At 35.8% G+C, this 27,913-nt stretch overlaps 1 protein-coding gene across 1 annotated transcript; it reads right to left on the bottom strand.

The window, feature by feature from the left end:
- Positions 1 to 74: 74 nt before the first annotated feature.
- Teh3 (tipE homolog 3 phospholipid transfer protein) lies at positions 75 to 27,492 on the bottom strand. The gene is made up of 2 exons (XM_075303889.1): positions 24,895 to 27,492; positions 75 to 282 (listed from the first exon to the last, which is right to left on the bottom strand). The coding sequence occupies exon 1, from the start codon at positions 26,267 to 26,269 to the stop codon at positions 24,905 to 24,907; it is 1,365 nt and encodes a 454-aa protein (XP_075160004.1). The 5' UTR covers positions 26,270 to 27,492; the 3' UTR covers positions 75 to 282; positions 24,895 to 24,904.
- Between the last annotated feature and the right edge of the window lie 421 nt (positions 27,493 to 27,913).

Here is a 27,913-nt window from a genome sequence, read left to right on the forward strand (position 1 = left end):
TTGTTTTTTTCTTTGTTGGTTTTTAATAATATATAAAAATAAATTGATTGATTTGATTTTTTTTTTTCATTAATTCTTTTGTTTTTATAAAACGCTTTTCAAAAATCAAACATAAACCTTTGCTTTAACACACATCGCAAAGTAAAGTTTTTGCACGGTTTTCTTTTTCTTATTAAGGGGATTTGTTTTGAACTTATTGTATTGACGATTTAAATTAATTTGATTGCAATGCAAATATGCCTGGCTGATGAACTGGACTGTCTTCTTGTAGTAGAGGAATGCCTGTAAAAAATACAATTGAAAGAAAAATCCAGAAAAAAAGATGAAACAAAAAAAAAATAAAATATCCACATTAGTAATATGCAAATAGTTTTGGATATATATTATTGTAATAATCTAATCCAGATTAGACCTAACATGCACAAATACTTTCGTTTAAGTTTAGTTAAAATTTCCTAAACGTAGCCCACATTTTACACTAAAAAAAGTGAACCATCCAGGACCATCTAAAGCCAATTTAATATTTCATGAAAATGAAATTATGTTTCAATTAAAATTACTCCAATATGAGAAAATGTCACTTAATAATTATTTGGGTACATTAGTTAAATGAACTAATATAGATTTACTAAATTCGTGTTTCCCCCAAAATAGTTCTAAAAATTTATAAATTTTACTACATTCAAAAAAAAAAGTGAACTCTATATTTCACTTAAGCCAATTTAAGTCTATTCTCGTTCATGAAATTATTATGTTTTGAGAAATTTTTCTTGACTTTAATAATTTTTTGCGTACGTTAGTTAAATGAACTAAAAAGGGAGAAAAAATTATACTCAAATGAAGAATAAAGATTTACTAAATTCGCCTTTCCCACAAAATAGTACATATTTTTATACCCTGCTCCACACTGTGGAACAGGGTATTATAAGTTAGTGCATATGTTTGCAACACCCAGAAGGAGACGAGATAGACACACGGTGTCTTTGACAAAAATGCTCTGGGTGGGCTCTTGAGTCGATATAGCGATGTCCGTCTGTCCGTGAACACATTTTTGTAATCAAAGTCTAGGTCGCGGTTTTAGTCCAACCGACTTCAAATTTGGCACAAGTATGTGTTTTGGCTCAGAATAGATCCCTATTGATTTTGGAAGAAATCGGTTCAGATTTAGATATAGCTCCCATATATACATTTCGTTCGATTTAGACTCATATGACCACAGAGGCCAAAGTTTACTGCCGACCTCCGTGAAATTTTGCACAGAGGGTAGAATTGACATTGGTAAATTTGATTGAAATCGGTTCAAATTTAGATATAGCCCCCATATATATCTTTCGTCCGATTTGAACTTATATGGCCACAAAAGCCAGAGTTTTGCCGTGATTTGCTTCAAATTTTGCACAAGGGGTACGTTTAACAGTATCGTTAAATGTGTCAAATTTTGTTAAAATCGGTTCAGATTTAGATATAGCTCACATATATATCTTTCGCCCGATTTGGACTTATATGGTCTCAAAAGCCAGAGTTTTGCCCTGACTTACTTCAAATTTTGCACAAGCGGTACTTTTAACGATACTATTGTATGTGCCAAATATGGTCAAAATCGATTCAGATTTAGATATAGCTCCCATATATATCTTTCGTCCGATTTGAACTTATATGGCCTCAAAATCCAGGGTTTTGCCGTGATTTGTTTCAAATTTCGCACAAGGAGTACGTTTAGTAGTATCGGTAATTGTGCCAAATTTGGTTGAAATCGGTTCAGATTTAGATATCGCTCCGTCCGATTTGCACTCATATCACCAGGGGGGCCAAAGTTATACTCCCATTTACGTGAAATTTCGCATAGATGGCAGAATTATTATTCTAACTATACATGTCAAATTTAATCAAAATCGGTTCAGATTATATATAGCTCCCATATATACGTACACCAGAGTTGGGGAAATATGATAGACTGTTACACATTTTAGACCCATTTTCAATGGAAGTTTCCTCCAATTAACTGGATAGCGTTATCCGATTTAAATTTTAATTCTAGAGATTTTGTAGAAGTAAAAAATTGTCTCCTTTATATAGCTTCCAGCAAATGTGAAGTAGTTGAGATGGTAACACAAATGTTGGCCTACATAGGGGTGAAGGGTATAATATAGTCGGCCCCGCTCGACTTTAGACTTTACTTACTTGTTTTTTTTATAATTTTGTATCTATATAAAATTTATTTCTGTACAAGTTTATTTCTGTACAAAATTTTGGCAAAATTCTATTTCTACAGAAAATTTTGTCAAAATTTAATTTGCATAGAAAATTTTGAAAAAATACCGATTTGACAAAAAATGGACCAAAATCAACCAAATTAATTATTTTGTGGACCAGTTTTGGTCCGATTCGACCAAAATGGCAACCCTGGGCGAGATAATCTGTGGAGTTGATGGGAACAAAACGTTGCGAGTATGTATAACATTATGTATAACATATCTAAATCTGAATCGATTTTGCAAGATTTTCGAGATTCTAGAAAATCGGTTGATAAACATGCTAACTGTGACCAAATCGGGGATAAATATATATGGCAGCTATATCTAAATCTGAACCGATTTTTTCCAAAACCAATAGCGATTGTCGATTAAATTGCGAGCTGTACTTTGTGCACAAAATTACATATACAGACAGACAGACGGACGGACAGACAGACAGACGGACATCGCAAAATCGACTCAGAATTTAATTCTAAGCCGATCGGTATACTAAAAGATGGGTCTATGACCACTATTTCTTGGCGTTACATACAAATGCACAAACTTATTATACCCTGTACCACAGTAGTGGTGAAAGGTATAAAAATGTGTATAGGAAGAAATAAAATTTTGCGATAACTACGAGTATCTATAAATCATTTTCTATAGAAATAAAATTTTGGCTACTTTTTCTATAGAACTGAAATTTTGACAAAATTTTCTAATGAACTAAGATTTTGATAAAGTTTTCTACAGAAATAAAATTTTGACAAAATATTACACAAAAATAAAATGTTGTAAAAATTTTCTATAGAAATAAAATTTTGTCGACATTTTCTATAGAAATACAATTTTGTCAAAATGTTCTATAGAAATAAAATTTGGACGATATTTTCCATAGAAGTAAAATTGTGATAATATTTTTGATAGAAATAAAATTTTAACGACATTTTTTATAAAAATACAATTTTGACAAAATTTTCTATAGAAATAAAATTTTGTCAAAATTTTCTATAGAAATGAAATTTTGACTATATTTTCCATAGAAGTAAAATTGTGACAAAATTTTCTATAGAAATAAAATTTTGACGACATTTTTTATAAAAATAAAATTTTGACAAAATTTTCTATAGAAATAAAATTTTGTCAAAATTTTCTATAGAAATAAAATTTTGTCAAAATGTTCTATAGAAATAAAATTTTGACGATATTTTCCATAGAAGTCTAATTGTGACAAAATTTTTGATAGAAATAAAATTTTAACGACATTTTTTATAAAAATACAATTTTGACAAAATTTTCTATAGAAATAAAGTTTTGTCAAAATTTTCTATAGAAATAACATTTTGACAAAATTTTTAACTTATAAATGATATTATTTTAATTTGGAAAAATGGTCCGCTGATAGGAATTTTGGTCCAAAATAGAAATTCATTGTGGCAACGATGATTTCGCCCAAAAAAATGAAATGAAATCGTGAACATTTCCATCCGATTATATTGTACAACTTTCGATGGGGATTAACTGAACCAAGAGTTCGTTCAATTTTTGGAGATGAAACATCGCCACGGACCAAAATATTTTTTGAATGATTTATACCATTTTATGAATTCTTACGCTGTTTTAAACTATTTGAAACAAAACAAGTATAACCGGCCGTAAGTTCGGCCAGGCCGAATCTTATGTACCCTCCACCATGGATTGCGTAGAAACTTCTACAAAAGACTGTCATCCACAATCGAATTACTTGGGTTGTGGTATCTTAAATCGTTTTCTAAATTGTTAGTCCTTACGTGGTATATATTAGACAAAAAAGGTATGTGTAGGTAAGTCTACAAATAATTACGAATCAATATGGACTTTTGCACGGTACATAGGGAGCCAGAATTGAAATATGGGGGTCGCTTATATGGGGGCTATATACAATTATTGATATAGACTAATTTTTGTGTGATTGAGGATCGATTTATCTGAGGGCTATATATAACTATAGACCGATATGGACCTAGTTAGGCATGGTTGTCAACGGCCATATACTAGCACAATGTACCAAATTTCAACTGACTCGGATGAAATTTGCTCCTCCAAGTGGCTCCTCAACCAAATCTCGGGATCGGTTTATATGGGGGCTATATATGATTATGGACTGATATGGACCACTTTTGGCATGGTTGTTAGATATCATGTACTAAATTCACGTACCAAATTTCAACCGAATTGGATGAATTTTGCTCTTCCAAGGGGCTCCGGAGGTCAAATCTGTGGATCGGTTTATATGGGGGCTATATATAATTATGGACCGATTTCGACCAATTTTCGCATGGGTGTTTGAGGCCATATATTAACACCACATACCAAATTTCAACCGAAACGGTTGAATTTTGCTCTTCCACGAGGCTCCGGAGGTCAAATCTGGGGATCGGTTTATATGGGGGCTATATATAATTATGGACCGATGTGGATCAATTCTTGCATGGTTGTTAGAGACCATATACGAACACCATGTACCAAATTTCAGCCGGATCGGATGAAATTTGTTTCTCTTAGAGGCTCCGCAAGCCAAATCTGGGGATCGGTTTATATGGGGGCTATATATAATTATGGACCGATGTGGACCAATTCTTGCATGGTTGTTAGAGACCATATACGAACACTATGTACCAAATTTCAGCCGGATCGGATGAAATTTGTTTCTATTAGAGGCTCCGCAAGCCAAATCGGGGGATCGGTTTATATGGGGGCTATATATAATTATGGACCGATGTAGACCAATTTTTGCATGGTTGTTAGAGACCATATACCAACACCATGTTCCAAATTTCAGCCGGATCGGATGAAATTTGCTTCTCTTAGAGGGTCTGAAAGCCAAATATGGGGATCCGTTTATATGGGGGCTATACGTAAAAGTGGACCGATATGGCCCATTTGCAATACCATCCGACCTACATCAATAACAACTACTTGTGCCAAGTTTCAAGTCGATAGCTTGTTTCGTTCGAAAGTTAGCGTGATTTCAACAGACGGACGGACGGACATGCTCAGATCGACTCAGAATTTCACCACGACCCAGAATATATATACTTTATGGGGTCTTAGAGCAATATTTCGATGTGTTACAAACGGAATCCTATGGTGGAGGGTATAAAAAGTTACAATTACCCACTAAAATTACGAAAAAACCAAGTTATACAAAATTGAATTAAAAGAACTTCCTGGGTAGTTAAAATAAAGAACATCATTTGGAGTGCATCTTGTGGAAGTGCTTTTAAAGTTGTGCCTTTGGAAGAACTCCCAAAGTTTTTGCTGGGTTTGAATGAGTTGTCGAATCACTTTTGCCACTCTGATTGAGTTATCTCCAGAATATGCATTCTGAACGCATCAACCGCTTCTTCAGGTGTCGAATTTTCGACTGCTCATATTTGCGTAAATCCACGATACCATCGAAGCCTCGCGAACATTTCTTTCGACCGATCGACACGATCCTTGTTTTGAGCGATTGACAATTGATTGACATTTTTATACCCTCCATCATAGGATGGGGGTATATTAACTTTGTCATTCCGTTTGTAACACATCGAAATATCGCTCTAAGACCCCATAAAGTATATATATTCTGGGTCGTGGTGAAATTCTGAGTCGATCTAAGCATGTCCGTCCGTCCGTCCGTTCGTCCGTCTGTTGAAATCACGCTAACTTCCGAACGAAACAAGCTATCGACTTGAAACTTGGCACAAGTAGTTGTTATCGATGTAGGTCGGATGGTATTGAAAATGGGCCATATCGGTCCACTTTTACGTATAGCCCCCATATAAAGGGACCCTCAGATTTGACTTGTGGAGCCTCTAACAGAAGCATATTTCATCCGATCCGGCTAAAATTTGGTATATGGTGTTGGTATATGGTCTCTAACAGCCATGCAAAAATTGGTCCACATTGGTCCATAATTATATATAGCCCCCATATAAACCGATCCCCAGATTTGGCTTGCGGAGCCTAAAAGAGAAGCAAATTTCATCCGATCCGGCTGAAATTTGCTACAATGTGTTGGTATATGGTCTCTAACAACCATGCAAAAATTGGTTCACATCGGTCCATATCGGTCCATAATTATATATAGCCCCAATATAAAACATTTTCCAGATTTGACCTCCGGAGCCTCTTGGAGGAGCAAAATTCATCCGATCCGGTTCAAATTAGGAACGTGGTGTTAGTATATGGTCTCTAGCAACCATACCAAAATTGGTCCAATCACACAAAAATTGGTCCACATCGGTTCATAATCATGGTTGCCACTAGAGCCAAAAATAATCTACCAAAATTTTATTTCTATAGAAAATTTTGTCAAAACTTTATTTCTAGATAAAATTTTGTTAAATTTTTATTCGGATCATAATAAAATGTTCATCATTGTCAAAATTTTATTTCTATAGAAAATTTCGTTCAAATTTTATTCGGTTCATAATCATGGTTGCCACTCAAGCCAAAAAATAATCTACCAAGATTTTATTTCTATAGAAAATTTTGTCAAAAGTTTATTTCTATAGAAAATTTTGTTAAAATTTTATTTCCGTAGAAATTTTTGTCAAAATTTTCTTTCTATAGCAAATTTTGTCAAAATTTTTATTTCTATAGAAAATTTTGTGAAAATTTTATTTCTATAGAAAATTTTGTTAAAATTTTATTTCTGTAGAAAATTTTGTCAAAATTGTATGTCTACTTTGTCAAACTGAATTATATACGTATTGGATCGATCTTTTTTGATTTAATATATACCACGTGTGGACTTACATACAATTTAGAAGATGGTGTTAGGAGGTTTTAAGATACCTTGCCATCGGCAAGCGTTACCGCAACTTAAGTAATTCGATTGTGGATGGCAGTGCTTAGATGAAGTTTCTACGCAATCCATGATGGAGGGTACATAAGCTTCGGCCTGGCCGAACTTACGGCCGTATGTACTTGTTTGATGGTAAAATTGTTATGCAATATTGAATGTATGTTGGTCCCACTCATGCCTAAGGTTGTCCCAATCGTACAGTATCCATGGTTTTCGGAACAATAACTGATTTTGGACAAACTTCACAAATTTCGTTTTGAAGGGAAACAACGACCTCGGTTGAATTCACCATACTATACTGGTTAATCCACTTCGAAAGTTCTAAAATAGAAATAGTCGCCCCAAAATGTTCACGATTTACTTCTATTTTTTTTGGCGAGATGAATCTTTTAAACTGCTGTAAACACAAATAGCGCTCGTATGCCCAAACGTTCTGGGTACGTACACGCAACCCTAGTGTCGAATTCTGTCAACTGACAGCTCTATCTTGAAGATTAACAGAGGTATTACACCCAGATCACTCCAAATATGTTTCAAGAGAAAATCTTATTTTTGGACGGAATTTTTTGTTCTAAAGACTGAAATAAATAAATAAATGAATATGGAACATTCTTGTCGCAATAATGTTCTTTCCTCGGAAAACATAGACATTGATGCCGAAATCTGATACATTATTTTTGGAGACAATAGGTTAGGTTAGGTGGCAGCCCGATGTATCAGGCTCACTTAGACTATTTAGTCCATTGTGATACCACATTGGTGAACTTCTCTCTTATCACTGAGTGCTGCCCGATTCCATGTTAAGCTCAATGACAAGGGACCTCCTTTTTATAGCCGAGTCCGAACGGCGTTCCACATTGCAGTGAAACCACTTAGAGAAGCTTTGAAACCCTCAGAAATGTCACCAGCATTACTGAGGTGGGATAATCCACCGCTGAAAAACTTTTTTTGGTGTTTGGTCGAAGCAGGAATCGAACCCACGACCTTGTGTATGCAAGGCGGGCATGCTAACCATTGCACCACGGTGGCTCCCAATAAGAGACAATAACATTTTTGCTAAAAACATATTACATGTTACCCATCCAAAAGTAAAATTTTTCTCCTGTTACATGTTACCCATCCAAAAGTAACATTTTTCTCCTGCAACATGTTTGAGGTGATCATATTCCTTCTCTAAAATGTCGAGCTTTAATATAGAGTTGGCAAACTTCAACACTAGGGTTGCCCAATCCCGGCATATAAAAGACAAGCCTCTGCAGCTGATATTATTTCAGATTATTTTTTGTATTTTTCACCTCGAAGACTATACGAAGAATAGTTAATAAGTACTGCTTCGCAAAAATAATGCAGAGAATTCTTTAGTTGTACCGTTATAACCATATAACGAGTTCGTTATAGCCATGATCGACTGATTTAAAAAAAAAAAACAACAACACTATGACATGACTGTTGTACCATTAGGATGAGCTTAAGAATACATAGACCGCTGCACAATTTATACGCATATGATAATTAATAATAAAATAGTAAGAATTGTCATAGCTTTTTGTAATATTGCAATATCTTTAAGAAATATTATAGGCGCAAATTTCATCTGAAGCTTTAACAATTACAAAATCTAATAAATTTTCTGTATTACAAAAGAGAGTTTGATGAAAACGAAATTAATAATGCAGATATGGGGGAATACAAGCTATACAAATTTACATATCCTGTAAAGGACATCATCGGTTTATCATGAAAATTTCATATTTTTGTGAAAAAAACTAATTTTTATAGCGAAAATAAAATGGCAAAAAATACTCATTTATCTAAATTTTTTTTTGTGTAATGTGTAGCATATATTAGCTTTAGGTTTCAGGATATTTTATCCCGGGGAAAACTAAATCGTATTTAATGTTGTGATGTGTGAAAATTAAAAACTTTTTTAATATATGCAAAAAAATTGGCTTAACGAATATTTTGAGCTGCAGTAAACAGACAATTCTTCACATTCATTCTCATATGCCCAGAATAAGGAGCCTGAGACCAATATATCGATGTGTTACAAACGGAATAACAAAGTTAGTATACCCCCCATCCTATTGTGGAGGTTATAAAAAACATCAAATCGCCATAAAAATCGTTAAAGGAACCTCTTGAATCAAACATTATCAAAAAATCGTCAACTCAAAGCTACATTGGGAGCCATCATGGTGCATACGGTCGTGGGTTCAATACCAGTTTCGACCGAGCACCCAAAAATTTTTCAGCCCCTCTTCGTAATGCTGATGACATTTCTGAGAGTTTCAAAGCTCATCTAAATGTGGAACGCCATTCGGACTCGGCTATACGAAGGAGGTCCCTTGTCATTCAGTTAAACATAGAATCGGACAGCAGTGTTGCCAGTATTAGGGATTTTTCCCAAAATTGGGGATATTTTTCGTGGATGGGGATGAAAATTTTGAGTTGGGGATTTGGTGTGGAATTCCCATAAATTTCGGAATTTTTGTGTGGAGTTTTTCAAGATCCATTCATTATAAAAAATCAGGTTTCCAATAATGATTTACATGAAATTCTGTTTATTTCTACATTGTTACAAAAGATCAGGTTGGCTGATAAGTCCCCGGTCTGACACATAGATGGCGTTGCTAGTATTAAATGCATATTATTTTTATATAGTACCAACCTTCAAATGATTCGTGTCAAAATTTTCTTTTGTGAAGCAACTTTTGTTATTGTGAAAAAAATGGAAAAAAACGAATTTCGTGTTTTGATAAAATACTGTTTTCTGAAGGGAAAAAATACGGTGGAAGCAAAAACTTGGCTTGATAATGAGTTTCCGGACTCTGCCCCAGGGAAATCAACATTAATTGATTGGTATGCAAAATTCAAGCGTGATGAAATGAGCACGGAGGACGGTGAGGACGCAGTGGACGCCCGAAAGAGATGGTTACCGACGAAAACATCAAAAAAATCCACAAAATGATTTTGAATGACCGTAAAATGAAGTTGATCGAGATAGCAGAGGCCTTAAAGATATCAAAGGAACGTGTTGGTCATATCATTCATCAATATTTGGATATGCGGATATGTGCAAAATGGGATGCCGCGCGAGCTCACATTTGACCAAAAACGTGTTGATGATTCTGAGCGGTGTTTGCAGCTGTTAACTCGTAATACACCCGAGTTTTTCCGTCGATATGTTACAATGGATGAAACATGGCTGCATCACTACACTCCTGAGTCCAATCGACAGTCGGCTGAGTGGACAGCGTCCGGTGAACCGTCTCCGAAGCGTGGAAAGACTCAAAAGTCCGCTGGCAAAGTAATGGCCTCTGTTTTTTTGGGATGAGCATAGAATAATTTTTATCGATTATCTTGAGAAAGGAAAAACCATCAACATTGACTATTATATGGCGTTATTGGAGCGTTTGAAGGTCGAAATCGCGGCAAAACGGCCCCATATGAAGTAGAAAAAAGTGTTGTTCCACCAAGACAACGCACCGTGCCACAAGTCATTGAGAACGATGACAAAAATTCATGAATTGGGCTTCGAATTGCTTCCCCACCCACCGTTTTCTCCAGATCTTGCCCTCAGCGACTTTTTCTTGTTCTCAGACCTCAAAAGGATGCTCGCAGGGAAAAATTTTGGCTGCAATGAAGAGGTGATCGCCGAAACTGAGGCCTATTTTGAGGCAAAACCGAAGGAGTACTACCAAAATGGTATCAAAAAATTGGAAGGTCGTTATAATCATTGTATCTCTCTTGAAGTGAACTATGTTGAATAATAAAAACGAATTTTGACAAAAAAATGTGTTTTTCTTTGTTAGACCGGGGACTTATCAGCCAACCTGTTACAATAGAGTGCACATGAAATCTTTAGACTAGAAACGGACACAGCGCTAATTTATAATTTTACTCAGCTAGTTTAGTACATTTTCCTACTATTGTGAAATCATTTCGTGAGGAATCGTGCCTAAATATTGCCCTCTCATCAGTGTTAATCATTGATTTGGACAATATATCCCACAAAGAGAGTACAGATTGGTTGTGATAATCGAATTTATTGCCAACCTCCTTTTGGCAGTTACAACAACTATCTGCTGGCAGTTGTGATAACCGACAAATTCGGTCGACTCAATCGAATTATGGGAAATCCAACTAATATAATATATATGGAGTTGGTTGTATTAGACAATGAAATTGGTCGTTGCTCCCTTCGTAGTTAAATCTTTGGGACTCTTAGTACCTTAGTAAATGGGGTCCGACCTGAGCACATAGTGGTATACAGTAAAATGGACCAACATAGCCAGTCTAAAAACACTACAAATTAAGTCAAAAAATTAGTGCGGAGTTTTAAAAAATAAATAAGAATCTACTCACCATGGTCACTTCCTTTGGCAGTCGCATTAATGTCGTTACATGGTTTAAAAGTTTGCCCTTTAAGGCAATAAAATTGTTCCACATCTAAAACTATATACACGCAAAGAAAAGAAGTATATACGGCCGCAAGTTCGGCCAGGCCGAATCTTATGTACCCACCACCATGGATTGCGTGGAAACTTCTACGAAAGACTGTCATCCACAATCGAATTACTTGGGTTGTGGTATCTTAAAACTTCTTAACATCGTTTTCTAAATTGTGATTTAGTCCATACATGGTATATATTAGACAAAAAAGTTATGTATAGTTGTCTATAAATAATTACGAATCGATATGGACTCTTTGTACGTAGAGAGCCAGAATTGAAATATGGGGGTCGCTTATATGGGGGCTATATACAATTATGAACTTGATATGGACCAATTTTTGTGTGATTGGGGATCGATTTATCTGAGGGCCATATATAACTATGGACCGATATGGACCTAGTTAGGCATGGTTGTTAACGACCATATACTAGCACAATGTACTAAATTTCAAGCAGATCGGATGAATTTTGCTTCTCCAAAAGGCACCGGAGGTCAAATCTGGGGATCGGTTTATATGGGAGCTATATATAATTATGGACTGATAGGACCCAATTCCTGCATGGTTGTTGGATACCATATACTAACATCATGTACCAAATTCCAACCGAATGGGAAGAATTTTGCTCTTCCAAGGGGCTCTGGAGGTCAAATCTGGGGATCGGTTTATATGGGGCCTATATATAATTATGGACCGATATCGACCAATTTTTGCATGGGAGTTTGAGGCCATATATTAACACCACGTACCAAATTTCAACTGAATCAGATGAATTTTGGTCTTCCAAGAGGTTCCGGAGGTCAAATGTGGTGACCGGTTTATATGGGGGCTATATATAATTATGAACCGATGTGCACCAATTTTTGCATGGTTCTTAGAGACCATATACTAACATCACGTACCAAATTTCAGCCGGATCGGATGAAATTTGCTTCTCGTAGAGGCCTCGCAAGCCAAATCGCGGGATCGGTTTATATGGGGGCTATATATAATTATGGACCGATGTGCACCAATTTTTGCATGGTTGTTAGAGACCATATACTAACACCATGTACCAAATTTCAGCCGGATCGGATGAAATTTGCTTCTCTTAGAGGCCTCGCAAGCCAAATCGGGGGATCGGTTTATATGGGCTATATATAATTATGGACCGATATGGACCAATTTTTGCACGGTTATTAGAGACCATATACTAACACCATGTACCAAATTTCAGCCGGATCGGATGAAATTTCCTTCTCTTAGAGGCCTCGCAAGCCAAATTTTGGGGTCCGTTTATATGGGGGCTATACGTAAAAGTGGACCGATATGGCCCATTTGCAATACCATCCGACCTACATCACTAACAACTACTTGTGCCAAGTTTCAAGTCGATAGCTTGTTTCGTTCTGAAGTTAGCGTGATTTCAACAGACGGACGGACGGGCATGCTCAGATCGACTCAGAATTTCACTACAACCCAGAATATATATACTTTATGGGGTCTTAGAGCAATATGACAAAGTTAACGTGTACCGAAAACGTATTTCTTTTGTTAGAGTTTTTTGAATTGCTTCGAAAATTTTAAACTTTTATCACCAAAAAAATTAGTTTGTTACAAAATTTTTATTTTTTCAATAAAAAAAGTTATTTTTGAAACAACAACACAGTCCATTTCGTTTATATCAAATACTGTTCTTTTCTGACTTTAGGTCTTTAATAAGACACATTTTACAGTTCAAAATTTAATATACTACAATGTAATGTTGAACATTTTTCCGGAATCTTCCGAACATATCTGGAATATATGTAAAAAAAAAACTTTGGTCGAAGCAGGGATCGAACCCACGACCCTTGGCATGCAAGTCGGACGTAGCAACCACTGCTCCACGGTGCCAAACTAAATGTTTGTTTCTGTTAAATAAACTTTGTTTATTCGGTTCGTGGGCGCCGCAAGCTATGCTATATAAATATAACTTATATGGATAATTATCTATTGATGACCATAACAAGTACATAGCTCAGTGGTTAGTGTGTTGGTTTACAAAGTGCATGATCCGCGGTTCGATTCTCCGTCCAGGCGAAAGGTAAAAAACAATTTAAAAACAAGTATATACGGCCGTAAGTTCGGCCAGGCCGAAGCTTATGTACCCTCCATCATGGATTGCGTAGAAACTTCTTCTAAACACTGCCATCCAGAATGGAATTACTTAAGTTGCGGTAACGCTTGCCGATGGCAAGATATCTTAAAACCTCCTAACACCATCTTCTAAATTGTATGTAAGTCCATACGTGGTATATTAAATCAAAAAAGATCGATCCAATACGTATATAATTCAGTTTGACAAAGTAGACATAAAATTTTTACAAAATTTTCTACAGAAATAAAATTTTAACAAAATTTTCTATAGAAATAAAATTTTCACAAAATTTTCTATAGAAATAAAAATTTTGACAAAATTTTCTATAGAAAGAAAATTTTGACAAAAATTTCTACAGAAATAAAATTTTAACAAAATTTTCTATAGAAATAAACTTTTGACAAAATTTTCTATAGAAATAAAATTCTGACAATGATGAAAATTTTATTATGAACCGAATAAAATTTTACCAAAATTTTCTCTAGAAATAAAATTTTGACAAAATTTTCTATAGAAATAAAATTTTGGTAGATTTTTTTTGGCTCGAGTGGCAACCATGATCATGAACCGAATAAAATGTGAACAAAATTTTCTATAGAAATAAAATTTTGACAAAATTTTCTATAGAAATAAAATTCTGACAATGATGAAAATTTTATTATGAACCGAAAAAAATTTTAACAAAATTTTCTCTAGAAATAAAATTTTGGTAGATTATTTTTGGCTCTAGTGGCAACCATGATTATGAACCGATATGGACCAATTTGTGTGTGATTGGACCAATTTTGGTATGGTTGTTAGCGACCATATACTAACACCACGTTCCTAATTTATAATAATTATGGACCGATATGGACCAATTCTGCCACGGTTGTTTAAGATCATATACTAACACCATGTTCCAAATTACAACCGGATTGGATGAAATTTGCTTCTCTTGGAGACTTCGCAAGCCAAATCTGGGGATCGGTTTATATGGGGGCTATATATAATTATGAACCGATGTAGACCAATTTTTGCATGGTTATTAGATACCATATACCAATATCATGTACCAAATTTCAGGCGGATCGGATGAAATTTGCTTCTCTTTGAGGCTCCGCAACCCAAATCTGGGGATCGGTTTATATGGGCGCTATATATAATTATGGACCGATGTGGACCAATTTTTGCATGGTTGTTAGAGACCATATACCAATACCATGTACCAAATTTCAGCCGGATCGGATGCAATTTGCTTCTCTTTGAGGCTTCGCAAGCCAAATCTGGAGATCGGTTTATATGGGGTCTATATATAATTATGGACCGATGTAGACCAATTTTTGCATGGTTGTTAGAGACCATATACCAACACCATATACCAAATTTCAGCCGGATCGGATGCAATTTGCTTCTCTTTGAGGCTTCGCAAGCCAAATCTGGAGATCGGTTTATATGGGGTCTATATATAATTATGGACCGATGTAGACCAATTTTTGCATGGTTGTTAGAGACCATATACCAATACCATGTACCAAATTTCAGCCGGATCGGATGAAACATGCTTCTCTTAGAGGCTCCACAAGCCAAATCTGAGGGTCCCTTTATATGGGGGCTATACGTAAAAGTGGACCGATATGGCCCATTTTCAATACCATCCGACCTACATCGATAACAACTACTTGTGCCAAGTTTCAAGTCGATAGCTTGTTTCGTTCGGAAGTTAGCGTGATTTCAACAGACGGACGGACGGACATGCTTAGATCGACTCAGAATTTCACCACGACCCAGAATATATATACTTTATGGGGTCTTAGAGCAATATTTCGATGTGTTACAAACGGAATGACAAAGTTAATATACCCCCATCCTATGATGGAGGGTATAAAAATTTATAAAATCGTATAATTTCTTCTACATTGTTGGTATTACAGGAAAAGGTGTTAAGAACTAAAAAACCTCGTGGATGTGAGAAAGATGTGAGGGAAAATGCAATTAGCAAGAAAACAATGTTTTTTTTCTTGAGTTAGTCTTTATGAAATTGTTTTTACATGCTGGAAAAGAATAAACGTTTATCACGAAAAGTATATACTTTTCTTCCAAATACACTTCGTTACAGCGAAAAGCAAATGTGAAACGAACTTTGTTTGTCTAAAATTTCGTTTGGGAGGAAAGAATTATTTTTTTTGCGTGTATACAGTAGTAAGTACGGCCGGGCCGAATCTTAAATACCCACTACCATGAATCAAATATTATAGTTTCCTTGAAAATTTCAGGGGGGGTTTGATGGCAGATATTCTCCCAAGCAGATCAGTTTGCTTCCCGAAGATAAATATAAAGATTTTACTTATGAAGGCTATATCAGATTCTGGATTTATAAGAGCCATTTTTGTTTGAGTTTTAGAGGAATCATAAACATCTCTTGTAGGTGTGCAAGAAAATGTTGAAAAAACGCCTTGATTTGAAATCTACAATCTGTAGAATCTGGAAATTTTAACATATATACCCTCAAGTAGCGAAATCGGTCCATATAGAGGCCTTACCAAATGGACCGATAAAAACTAAATCCGATATACTTTTTTGTGGGTCTCAAATACCAGTACACTGAAAAAACAGTGAACTCACCAGGAACAAAACTTTGGATTAATTATAGAAAATTTTGAATATTTGTAGAAAATTTTAACTAAACAGTAGTACAAACGTTGGCATAACGCCGATGTCATCAAAATAAGTAAATATTTTTCGATAAATTCAAGAAAATTTATTAGACATAACTAAGTTTTTTCACTTGTTAAAGAAAATTTTGTAGTTTGGAAAAGGAAAAAATTGGAGTTCAAAATTGCAAGAATGTCTTAAGTGACATACGAAGTTCATGATGGACGCATTTTTGGTAAAATTTACAAATTTAAAGACATTCTGAACTATTTTGTGGAAGACACGAATTTAGTTAATCTTTATGCTCCATTTAAGTATATTTTTTTCCTCGGTTTTAGTTAATTTAACAAACGTACACAAAAGATTATTAGAGTAAAGGAAACTTTCTCCAAACATAATAATTCCATGAACTAAAATAAAATTAAATTGGCTTTAGTGAAATAGAGAGTTCACTTTGTTTTGAGTGTATATTTACAATTTCAGGCAAATCGGATAAAAACTACGGTTTGTAGAAACCCAAAGTGTTAAATCGGGAATTCGGTCTATATGGGGCCTATACTAAAACATGGACCGATAATCACAATTTTCGGCACATCTCTTTATGTTCCTCAAAAATATCTCTAGATTTCTCATTTCAGGCAAATTCCATAAAAACTACGCTTTCTACAAGCCCAAGAAGTAAAATCAAGATATCGCTCTATATGGGTGACATATACCAGAACATGGACCGATACACGCCATTTTCGGTTCTATATACCTCTAGAATTCCAATTTCAGGAAAATTGGATAAAAACTACGGATTCTATAAGCCCAAGAAGTAAAATCTGGAGATCGGTCTATATAGGGGGGCTATACCAAAACATGGACCGATAATCACCATTTCACACCTCTTTATGGTCCTGAAATATCTCTACACGCAAAAAAATAATTCTTTCCTCCCAAACGAAATTTTAGACAAACAAAGTTCGTTTCTCATTTGCTTTTCGCTGTAATGAAGTGTATTTGGAAGAAAAGTATATACTTTTTGTGATAAACGTTTATTCTTTTCCAGGATGTAAAAACAATTTCATAAAGACTAGCTCAAAAAAAACATTATTTTCTTGCTAATTGCATTGTCCCTCACATCTTTCTCACATCCACGAGGTTTTTTAGTTCTTAACACCTTTTCCTGTAATACCAACAATGTAGAAGAAATTATACGATTTTATAAATTTTTAAAATTTTTTTTACCTTTCGCCTGGACGGAGAATCGAACCGCGGACCATGCACATTGTAAGCCAACACACTAACCACTGAGCTATGTACCTGTTATGGTCATCAATAGATAAATATCCATATAAGTTATATTTATATAGCATAGCTTGCGGCGCCCACGAACCGAATAAACAAAGTTTATTTAACAGAAACAAACATTTAGTTTGGCACCGTGGAACAGTGGTAGCTACGTCCGACTCTCATGCCAAGGGTCGTGGGTTCGATCCCTGCTTCGGCCAAAGTTTTTTTTTTGCTTTTGTCTTTTTTACAAATATTCCAGATATATTCGGAAGATTCCGAAAAAACGTTCAACATTACATTGAACTATATTAAATTTTGAACTGTAAAAAGTGTCTTATTAAAGACCTAAAGTCAGAAAAGAACAGTGTTTGATATAAACGAAATGGACTGTGTTGTTATTTCAAAAATAACTTTTTTTATTGAAAAAATAAAAATTTTGTAACAAACGAATTTTTTTGGTGATAAAAGTTTAAAATTTTCGAAGCAATTCAAAAAACTCTAACAAAAGAAAAACGTTTTCGGTACACGTTTTCCAAACGTTTTTTTTTATTTGCGTGTAGATTTCTCATTTCAGGCAAATTGGATAAAAACTACGGTTTCTATAAGCCCAAGACCCCAAAATCAGGAGGTCGATTTATATGGGGACTATAACAAAACCTGAACCGATATAGCCCATCGTCGAACTTGACGGGTTTGTGCAACATTTCAGCAAGATTGCTTAATTATTGAAGACTGTAGCGTGATTACAACAGACAGACAGACAGCCAGACATGTTTATATCGTCTTACAATTTCTCTTCTGATCAAGAATATATATACTTTATATAGTCGGAAATCGATATTTCGATGTGTTACAAACGGAATTACAAAACTATTATATCCCCATCGCCATTCTATGGTGGTGTGTATAAAAATGTTCTACAGTAGAGTCTAATAATTTTATTTCATTAAATCTAGTCCCTTTCGTACTCACTTTCGTTTTTTACTTCTTGTGTAAAAATCAATTGAATACCCCCCATAATGCATGACGGCTATCCCATATACATTATAATATATAGATGATCCACTATTCTCTTTAAAACAAGTAAGGAAAGTCTAAAGTCGGGCGGGGCCGACTATATTATACCCTGCACCACTTGGTAGATCTAAATTTTCGATACCATATCACATCCGTCAAATGTGTTGGGAGCTATATACAAAGGTTTGTCCCAAATACATACATTTAAATATCACTCGATCTGGAAGAATTTGATAGACTTCTACAAAATCTATAGACTCAAAATTTAAGTCGGCTAATGCACTAGGGTGGAACACAATGTTAGTAAAAAAATATGGGAAACGTTTAAATCTGAAGCAATTTTAAGGAAACTTCGAAAAAGTTTATTTATGATTTGTCGCTCGATATACATGTATTAGAAGTTTAGGAAAATTAGAGTCATTTTTACAACTTTTCGACTAAGCAGTGGCGATTTTACAAGGAAAATGTTGGTATTTTGACCATTTTTGTCGAAATCAGAAAAACATATATATGGAAGCTATATCTAAATCTGAACCGATTTCAACCAAATTTAGCACGCATAGCTACAATGCTAATTCTACTCCCAGTGCAAAATTTCAACTAAATCGGAGTTAAAAATTGGCCTCTGTGGTCATATGAGTGTAAATCGGGCGAAAGCTATATATGGGAGCTATATCTAAATCTGAACCGATTTCAACCAAATTCGGCACGCATAGCTACAATGCTAATTCTACTCCCTGTGCAAAATTTCAACCAAATTGGGGTAAAACTCTGGCTTCTGGGACCGTATTAGTCCATATCGGGAGAAAGATATATATGGGAGCTATATCTAAATCTGAACCGATTTCAATAAAATTTCGCACACTTTACTAATACTAATACTAATTGTTCTTCTTGTGCAAAATTTTAAGCAAATTAGGGTAAAATTGTGGCTTCTGGGGCCATATAAGTCCATATCGGGCGAAATATATATATGGGAGCTATATCTAAATCTGAACCGATTTCTTCCAAAATCAATAGGGATCTATTCTGAGCCAAAACACATACTTGTGCCAAATTTGAAGTCGATTGGACTAAAACTGCGACCTACACTTTGATTACAAAAATGTGTTCACGGACAGACGGACATGGCTATATCGACTCAGGAGCCCACCCTAAGCATTTTTGCCAAAGACACCATGTGTCTATCTCGTCTCCTTCTGGGTGTTGCAAACATATGCACTAACTTATAATACCCTGTTCCACAGTGTGGAGCAGGGTATAAAAAATGTGTCAGTTCCAAAAATTAATTTTCTGACATTTCGTTTTGATTTTTTCGTAAAGAGTCAGTCCCAAATATTAATTTTCGTGCATTTTCTTTTGTGTTGTTCGTAAAGAGCAATGCTGCTCAAAATTAAATTTCGTATTTTCGCGGTTTTGGTCACAATTTTTTGTTTTGCATCATTAACGGTCTAATTTTGTGTAAAATTGGCAAACTACAAAAAGGAAAACGAAAGAGATTGTAAGCGTGCTCTTATTTTTCTCGTTTATTCTTAATCTTCGGAACTGTCAAACATAGTTTGACGCCCATGGCTCATCTATGTATTATAATGTCTATGGGGTATCCTAAATGCAACAGGGTGTTTGGACCAACTCGGTAGAATTGGAACAGGGTGATTCACAATGCAATAAATTATGGTTCTCAACAAATTATACCACTGTGCTATGCGAATGAATAAAAAAAATGGATTTCTGTGCTCTTTTCTAAATATGGATTTTTATTGTGGCCTTTTCTAAGACTAAGTGACAGACATGGCGTGTAACATTTAGCTTTATTTCCCACAGTCATTTCACTTTTTTTTTTGCAATAATTGCCATACCTACATATGCCATGTTTACATAGAACTCTGGCACATGGCGTTAAACAGGACAGCATGCTATTATTTGGCCGTAAAGGTTTTTTTGTTTTTGTTTTCCGTGAGACAAGTCTATACATGCAATGACACAATGACATTGTGTTCAGCCCTCTGACCGGAGAGTTAAAATGAGTCAAAAAAAAGTCACAATCTACCAAAATGGTGGAATATTTCAAACGGTATGTGTGGAAGGGGAGTCTATAGAGTCACGTGTCTTAATAAAAAAAACAAGTATATACAGCAATAAGTTCGGCCGGGCCGAATCTTAAACACCCACCGCCATGAATCAAATATTAGGGTTTCCTTTGAAATTTCAGAGGGTTTGAGATTTAAGATTTTTTAAAGATTTTACCTATGAAGACTATATCAGATTCTGGATTTATAAGAACCATTTTTGTTTGAGTTTTAGAGGAATCATTAACATCTCTTGTAAGTGTGCAAGAAAATTATAAAATAACGTCTTGATTTGAAGTCTTAAATCTGTAGATTTTAACCCGAGAAATAAAATCTGGAAATTTTACATTGAGTTTCAAGCAATTTTCATGATCAGTGCGCCTTCTATACTCTCAAGAAGTGAAATCGGTCTATATGGAGGCATTACCAAATGGACCGATTAAAACTTAATCTCATACACGTTTTTGTGAGCCTTAAATACCAGAATATTTACAATTTCAGGCAAATCGGATAAAAACTACGGTTTCTAGAAACCTAAGGAGTTAAATCAGGAAATCGTTCTTATGGGGGCTATACTAAAATATGGGGGCCCGAAAATACCTCTTCCAATTTCCAATTTCAGACAAATTGGATAAAAACTTCGGTTTCTATAAGCCTAAGAAGTAAAATCGGGAGATCGGTCTATATGGGGGCTATACCAAAACATGGACCGATAGTCACCATTTTTGGCACACCTCTTTATGGTCCTAAAATACCTGTAGATTTTCAATTTCAGGCAAATTGGATAAAAACTACGATTTCTATAAGCCCAAGACCCCAAATCGGGAGGTCGGTTTATATGGGGACTATACCAAAACATGGACCGATACTCACCATTTTTGGCACACCTCTTTATGGTCATAAAATACCTCTAGAATTCAAAAACCTTGACCGATATAGCCCATCTTCGAACTTAACCTGCCTGCAGACAAAAGACGAGTTTGTGCAAAATGTCAGCACGATTGCTTCATTATTGAAGACTGTAGCGTGATTACAACAGACAGCCAGACACACTGACAGACAGAATTTCTCCCTGATCAAGAATATATATACTTTATATAGTCGGAAATCGATATTTCGATGTGTTACAAACGGAATGACAAACTTCCCACCAAAAAAATTTGGAAGTTCTTCCAAAGGCACAACTTTAAAATCAATTCCAGAAGATGCACTCCCAATGATGTTCTTTATTTCAACTGAATTTGCATCACTTCTTCAGGTGTGATCCGAATTCAATGTTTTGGATGTAAATTAAAAAATTCTGCGATATTTCGTCAAATAAATAATTTTTATAATTTTTTTATAATTTTTAATGGATTCTAACGCTTGTCGGAAACGTTTGACTTCAAATATTTTCAAAAATTCACAATTTTTTCAGATTGGGTTTAGCATTTTTGAAGACAAAATTTAAACGATTTGTACCATTTTATGAATTCTTACTCTGTTTTTAACCTATTTAAAACAAAAAAGTTAAAATTATCCATTAAAAGTATGAAAAAACCAAATTATAAAAAATCGAATTAAAAGAACTTCCTGGGTAGTTAAAATAAAGAACATCATTGGGAGTGCATCTTCTGGAAGTGCTTTTAAAGTGTTTCCTTTGGAAGAACTTCCAATTTTTTTGCCGGGTGGGTTATTATACCCCTGTCACCATTCTATTTTGACCATTTTTGTCGAAATCAGAAAAACATATATATGGGAGCTATATCTAAATCTGAACCGATTTCAACCAAATTTGGCACGCATAGCTACAATGCTAATTCTACTCCCTGTGCAAAATTTCAACTAAATCGGTGTTAAAAATTGGCCTCTGTGGTCATATAAGTGTAAATCGGTCGAAAGCTATATATGGGAGATATATCTAAATCTGAACCGATTTCAACCAAATTTAGCACGCATAGCTACAATGCTAATTCTACTCCCTGTGCAAAATTTCAACTAAATCGGAGCAAAAAATTGCCTCTGTGGTCATATGAGTGTAAATCGGGCGAAAGCTTTATATGTGAGATATATCTAAATCTGAACCGATTTCAACCAAATTTGGCACACATAGCTACAATGCTAATTCTACTCCCTGTGCAAAATTTCAATAAAATCGGAGTCAAAGATTGGCCACTGTGGTCATATGAGTGTAAATCGGGCGAACAATATATATGGGAGCTATATCTAAATCTGAATCGATTTCAATAAAATTTGGCACACTTGAAACTACTAATTCTTCTCCCTGTGCAAAATTTCAACCAAATTGGGGTAAAACTCTGGCTTCTGGGACCGTATTAGTGCATATCGGGCGAAAGATATATATGGGAGCTATATCTAAATCTGAACCGATTTCAATGAAATTTGGCACACTTGACTATAGTACTAATTGTTTTTCTTGTGCAAAATTTTAAGCAAATTAAGGTAAAACTCTAGCTTCTGGGGCCATATAAGTCCATATCGGGCGAAATATATATATGGGAGCTATATCTAAATCTGAACCGATTTCTTCCAAAATCAATAGGGATCTATTCTGAGCCAAAACACATACTTGTGCCAAATTTGAAGTCGATTGGACTAAAACTGCGACCTGGACTTTGATTACAAAAATATGTCTCGTCTCCTTCTGGGTGTTACAAACATATGCACTAACATATAATACCCTGTTCCACAGTCTGGCACAGGGTACAAAAACTGTTAAAAATGTTTATAGAACACTTCGTGAATTTTATGGTGCACATAATCGTCCGTCTGAGACCACCACAAAGAAATTAATTAACAAATTTCGGTATACATTCACTCTTTTGGATGCCAAGCCACCGAAAAGAATGAGAAGAATGAGTGCAGAAGAAAATATAGCTGACGTTGAGGCCAGCATCGGAAAAATGTATCGATTCGATACCGAATTATGATAAATGAATTTTTGATGCCAAAACTTCCAGATATGGATGTAAACGAAATGTAGTTTCAACAGGATGGTAGCACGTGTCAACAATGGACTTATCGAGAAATGGACGCGTTCGTGTGTTTTGACGACACTTGATTGTGTTTTGAAGGGGATTCCTGAAGTCATTGGTTTACGTGGATAAACTAGCAACGATTGACGCTTTGGAAACCAATATTCAACGTGTCATTGCTAAAATTCGCCCTCAAATACTTGAAAAGGTGGTCGAAAATTGGATCTTCAGAATAACCTTTGTGCAAAATAGTCGTGGTAATAAATCGTGGCAAAAACAAATAATATTTTTTTGCCGTTTCATAATTTGGCATAGTTTTATTTAAATTTCAAATCAGCAAGCTCTTAGAAGAAAACCCTTTACTTAGCTTTTTAAATTACAATACATATTATCCGATTTGTTTGTAAAATTGAATTTTTTAAAGAGAATCATTTTGTAACTATTTGCATTGTTTTCGAAAAAAAAAAATCTATAAAAATTTCGATTTTTTTAGGGGAAGTTTCAAACTGGCAACACTGGTTAGGAAGTATCCAAAGAGTAAGAAAATACAAGAGAACGAAACTGTGAAGTAAAACTGTGTCAATAGGTGGCAGTCATAAGGAAAGACAAAATAAATTTATGCCATGCAGTTTTTGTCGGTGTTTAATCATACAGATATCATACAGTTTGCGCCAGCGTCATTGAAGGAAAATAGGATTTAATGCCTATTTTGTTATTTTTTTTTATAAATGTTTTTATTCAATTAAATTTTTAGCTGACAATTTGAAATGACAACTGCCGATGCTTCTACCACCAGTTTATCAAAACAGCGCTACGACCGCAATGCCGTTCATACCAATACGCTGCGGTCATAGAGCGACATCTATACGATTGACATTTATTGTCTTTGCAGAAGAGCCAATTTCTTCTGCTTGTATTTCCTACTCTCTGAATTATCAAATAGGTAATTGCATCTCTCGCACTAGGTATTTCAAAGAGCTATAAGCATTAAATTCAAAGCAATTGTTGATAATCGAGGCGCGTGCATTAGGTGGCAAATAAAAAATTCTTTTGGTAGGCAATCTAAAGCTACAAAACAGCTTAGTATAGATCAAATGACTATACAAGACTCACTCTGGCATGGGCTATAGGTATTTGACTATTTCCCAGGGATTTTCTTCTCTTCTCCCTCTCTCTCTTTTTCTCTAAAGGTACTTACAATTAAAATTATCCAATTCGTAAAATAGTAAAAACAAATGGGGGGTGGTACAAAAACAGAGAGGGGCAATTAAAAATTCTTACGTGACGGATCTCATAGAGCCATAACCTCATCGCCTCCTCCACCAGCACCGTTATCATCCTGAGTCTGATCTAAACCATTTTTCGATAACATCGTATCCGTGTCCACACAACCTTTGAAACGCATTTTCGCATCATCACCCACATAGACGGTCTTCTGGCACAGCAGCAGCACCAGACACGAGGCCACAAACAATACCGATGGCACCACAGATGCGAATAAAAATTGACGATAGGTTACCTCCAAATTGAAACGCGCCACCACAATGTCCTTCTTGTTTGGCGAATAGAAACAGGGGAATCGTGCCCGGGCATTATGATCACTGCCATCGCGGCCAAAGTCTTTGAGGAATTCCTTACACTCATCCATCAGCGTATTGACACAGCCCTCGAGATTGATCATGAGTTTGGACTCATTCGAAATGGTCAAATCAATGTCGGGCGGAGCTATCTCCGGTATCAGAGTGGCTACCGATACATGCAAATGACTGAGGTACGTGAAGTTCGTCAGATCAGTGAGCATAGTCTTGTCCAGAGTTGAACCATTGATACAGTCCACGGCATCTATTTTATCAATGGCATCCATGCGATCTGAGAGATTGTTGATGAAGTAGCATGATGCCATGACCACATTATCCTGGGTCTCATTCCACACCTCCTCGCCGGTGTCCATGTTGATGGCATTCTGGCAGCTTGACATATAGACCTTATCACCACTAAGTATAACCACGTTCTTGTTGCGTGTTGGTATGTCCAGGCAACGGCGATCACAGTTGTAGGGGGTGCGAATCTTGCGACAGGTCCCACGGGTACATGAATACAAGCCTGTGATATCCATGCAATTGATTTTGCCTCTTCTCCCTGAGCACTTCACCGGTGAATCTGTATTCTTGAAGACACACTCAAAAGCATCGGTGATATTAAGACATTGACCAGCAGTACAATTAAAGGTCCCGGTTAGATTTTTACACTCATCGTTTATGCAACGGGCCTTGTCCGCTCTATCCTGATCAATGCCATAGCACGTTTTATTCGCTGAATTCGTGCAATTCTGGAAACTGAGATCGGTGCCATTGTTGCGGAGGTTAACAAAAATCTGTATACAGGCGCCAGATGTTTTGCTCAGGCACCATTCGCCGCAGGAACCCCAGTCACAATTATCCTTGTTGACTGCTCTCGTGGTGGTACACATGACAGGTGTCTGGTCGATGCCGCTCTTAAAGGCCCTCGTCGATGGCATGTATATGGCGACGGTAAGATAGACTAAGGCGACAGAACTCAAGACCAAAGTCATTTGACAGACACATATGGTGCCGCAGATACGCTGGTCTTGTGGTGGAACTATTAGATCTTCACTAGGCACTTTCTTCTTGCCCATTGCCCTCTAAGGTATAGTAGTCTAGAACTGGGTGGAGTCTCGAACAATGGATGGAGGGCGATAAGTTCCGTTCCGCGTTATTATGGGTGGTGTGTTGGGTGGCGTTGGAATGGCTGCTGCTGTAGATGGAGAGGAGGAAATTTCCAATTTTCTATTTCCTAGGGTAGCTATGGTTGTGTGGAGTTTCTCCTTTCACTGGTGGACTGGGCTGGTGGAATGTAATGCTTGGTATGAGTATGGTGTGGTGTTATTTTAGGACAACTTCATAATTGCAGACTCTATTCTATGTTGCGGTTTTCTGATTGGGCTCACTATAAATCCTTCTATCTGGTACTTTACTGAATCTGTCACTGTTCTGCTGTTCGTTGGTTGGCTTTTGCCTGCTCTGCTTTGCTGCTGATATCCTTTTCCGTTTGCTACGATGTGTGATTTTTTTCTTGGAAGTCAATGAAGTTAAAGTTGCGTGATGTTCTCTGTGTGTGGAGCTAATGGAAATTTGTCCATGTCCAACCTTTGGTGACGTACTTTTGGTTAAAATTTTGTATATTTTTCTTCTTTCGATTAACGTTTAGTATTTTGCATACAAACACACAACATTAATGGGGCTGGGATCTAAAATCTCCAATATAGCTACAGGGTGGTTCAGAAATGTCTCGAAGAGGAAGTAAAATGGAGTCTTGTTGTTTGTTATATAACTGCCACGTTTTGTATTCGTTTAATAGGAAATTGGCTTTCTGCTTCCCAAAATTCCTCAGCAAATAAGAAAATTGTGGTTTTCGAAAAATTCTCGGGACTTTCTATTGATTTTTAACACTTATTGCTCATAGAACCTCCAATGATATTATTGTGAAAAGGCCAAATGCACTCATACACACACATGCACGTACGGACACACAAACACGGATGTTTCGCAAAACACAAATGCAGCCTACAAACTAAAGGGGAAACTGCAACGTCAATATGGCTTAATTGCAAAGATGTAGCCGTTTTCCTATGAGACAAAAAATTAACTTCTAATTTGTCGAAAATAAGTTTTTTTTGTCACTCGTTATCAAGCACTGTTCTTCTAGGGAATTAATTTTTTTTTAGATCTTTTCTCTTATCCCGACCACCGACAATAGAAAGAGTGTTTTTTTATTGCTTAACCGTTTCCTTTGATTTCTTCGTCTATAGTTCGAGTATTTTTGCGTGGTTTGCCTGACGTTGTTCTTGGCTCTGGCCCAGTGTCGTCGGTTTTACGTTGTGTATACAAAAATCAGATTGCATAAAACACTTAGCCAAATGAGAGTAGAAATATTAAAGGAGCAGAGAGAGAGAGAGAGGGAGAAGCGAAGGAGAGAAAGCCAATGAGAGTTTTAGCTAAAGTAGAAAACCAAAATCACAGGGACATACACACAAGCCCATATAGATAAGGGTGAGAGAAAACATTTTATTATCCCCAATGTAATGGAATTGTGATTTTCTTTTTCGTCCTCGTAATGCTTCTTCTTCTTATACTTGTTTACCTATAAATACAAAATAAATGCGTGCGCATTGGAAAAACCTTCGGCCTTAAGCGATATTATTTCTTTGGCGTTTAACATGTCCATCCTACAGCTGCTACATTTCCATATTCCATAGAAAATCGATAGGATTTTTCACAAC

This window comes from Haematobia irritans, chromosome 4 (assembly GCF_050003625.1).
Source record: "Haematobia irritans isolate KBUSLIRL chromosome 4, ASM5000362v1, whole genome shotgun sequence".
NCBI classification, from domain to species: Eukaryota; Metazoa; Arthropoda; class Insecta; order Diptera; family Muscidae; genus Haematobia; species Haematobia irritans.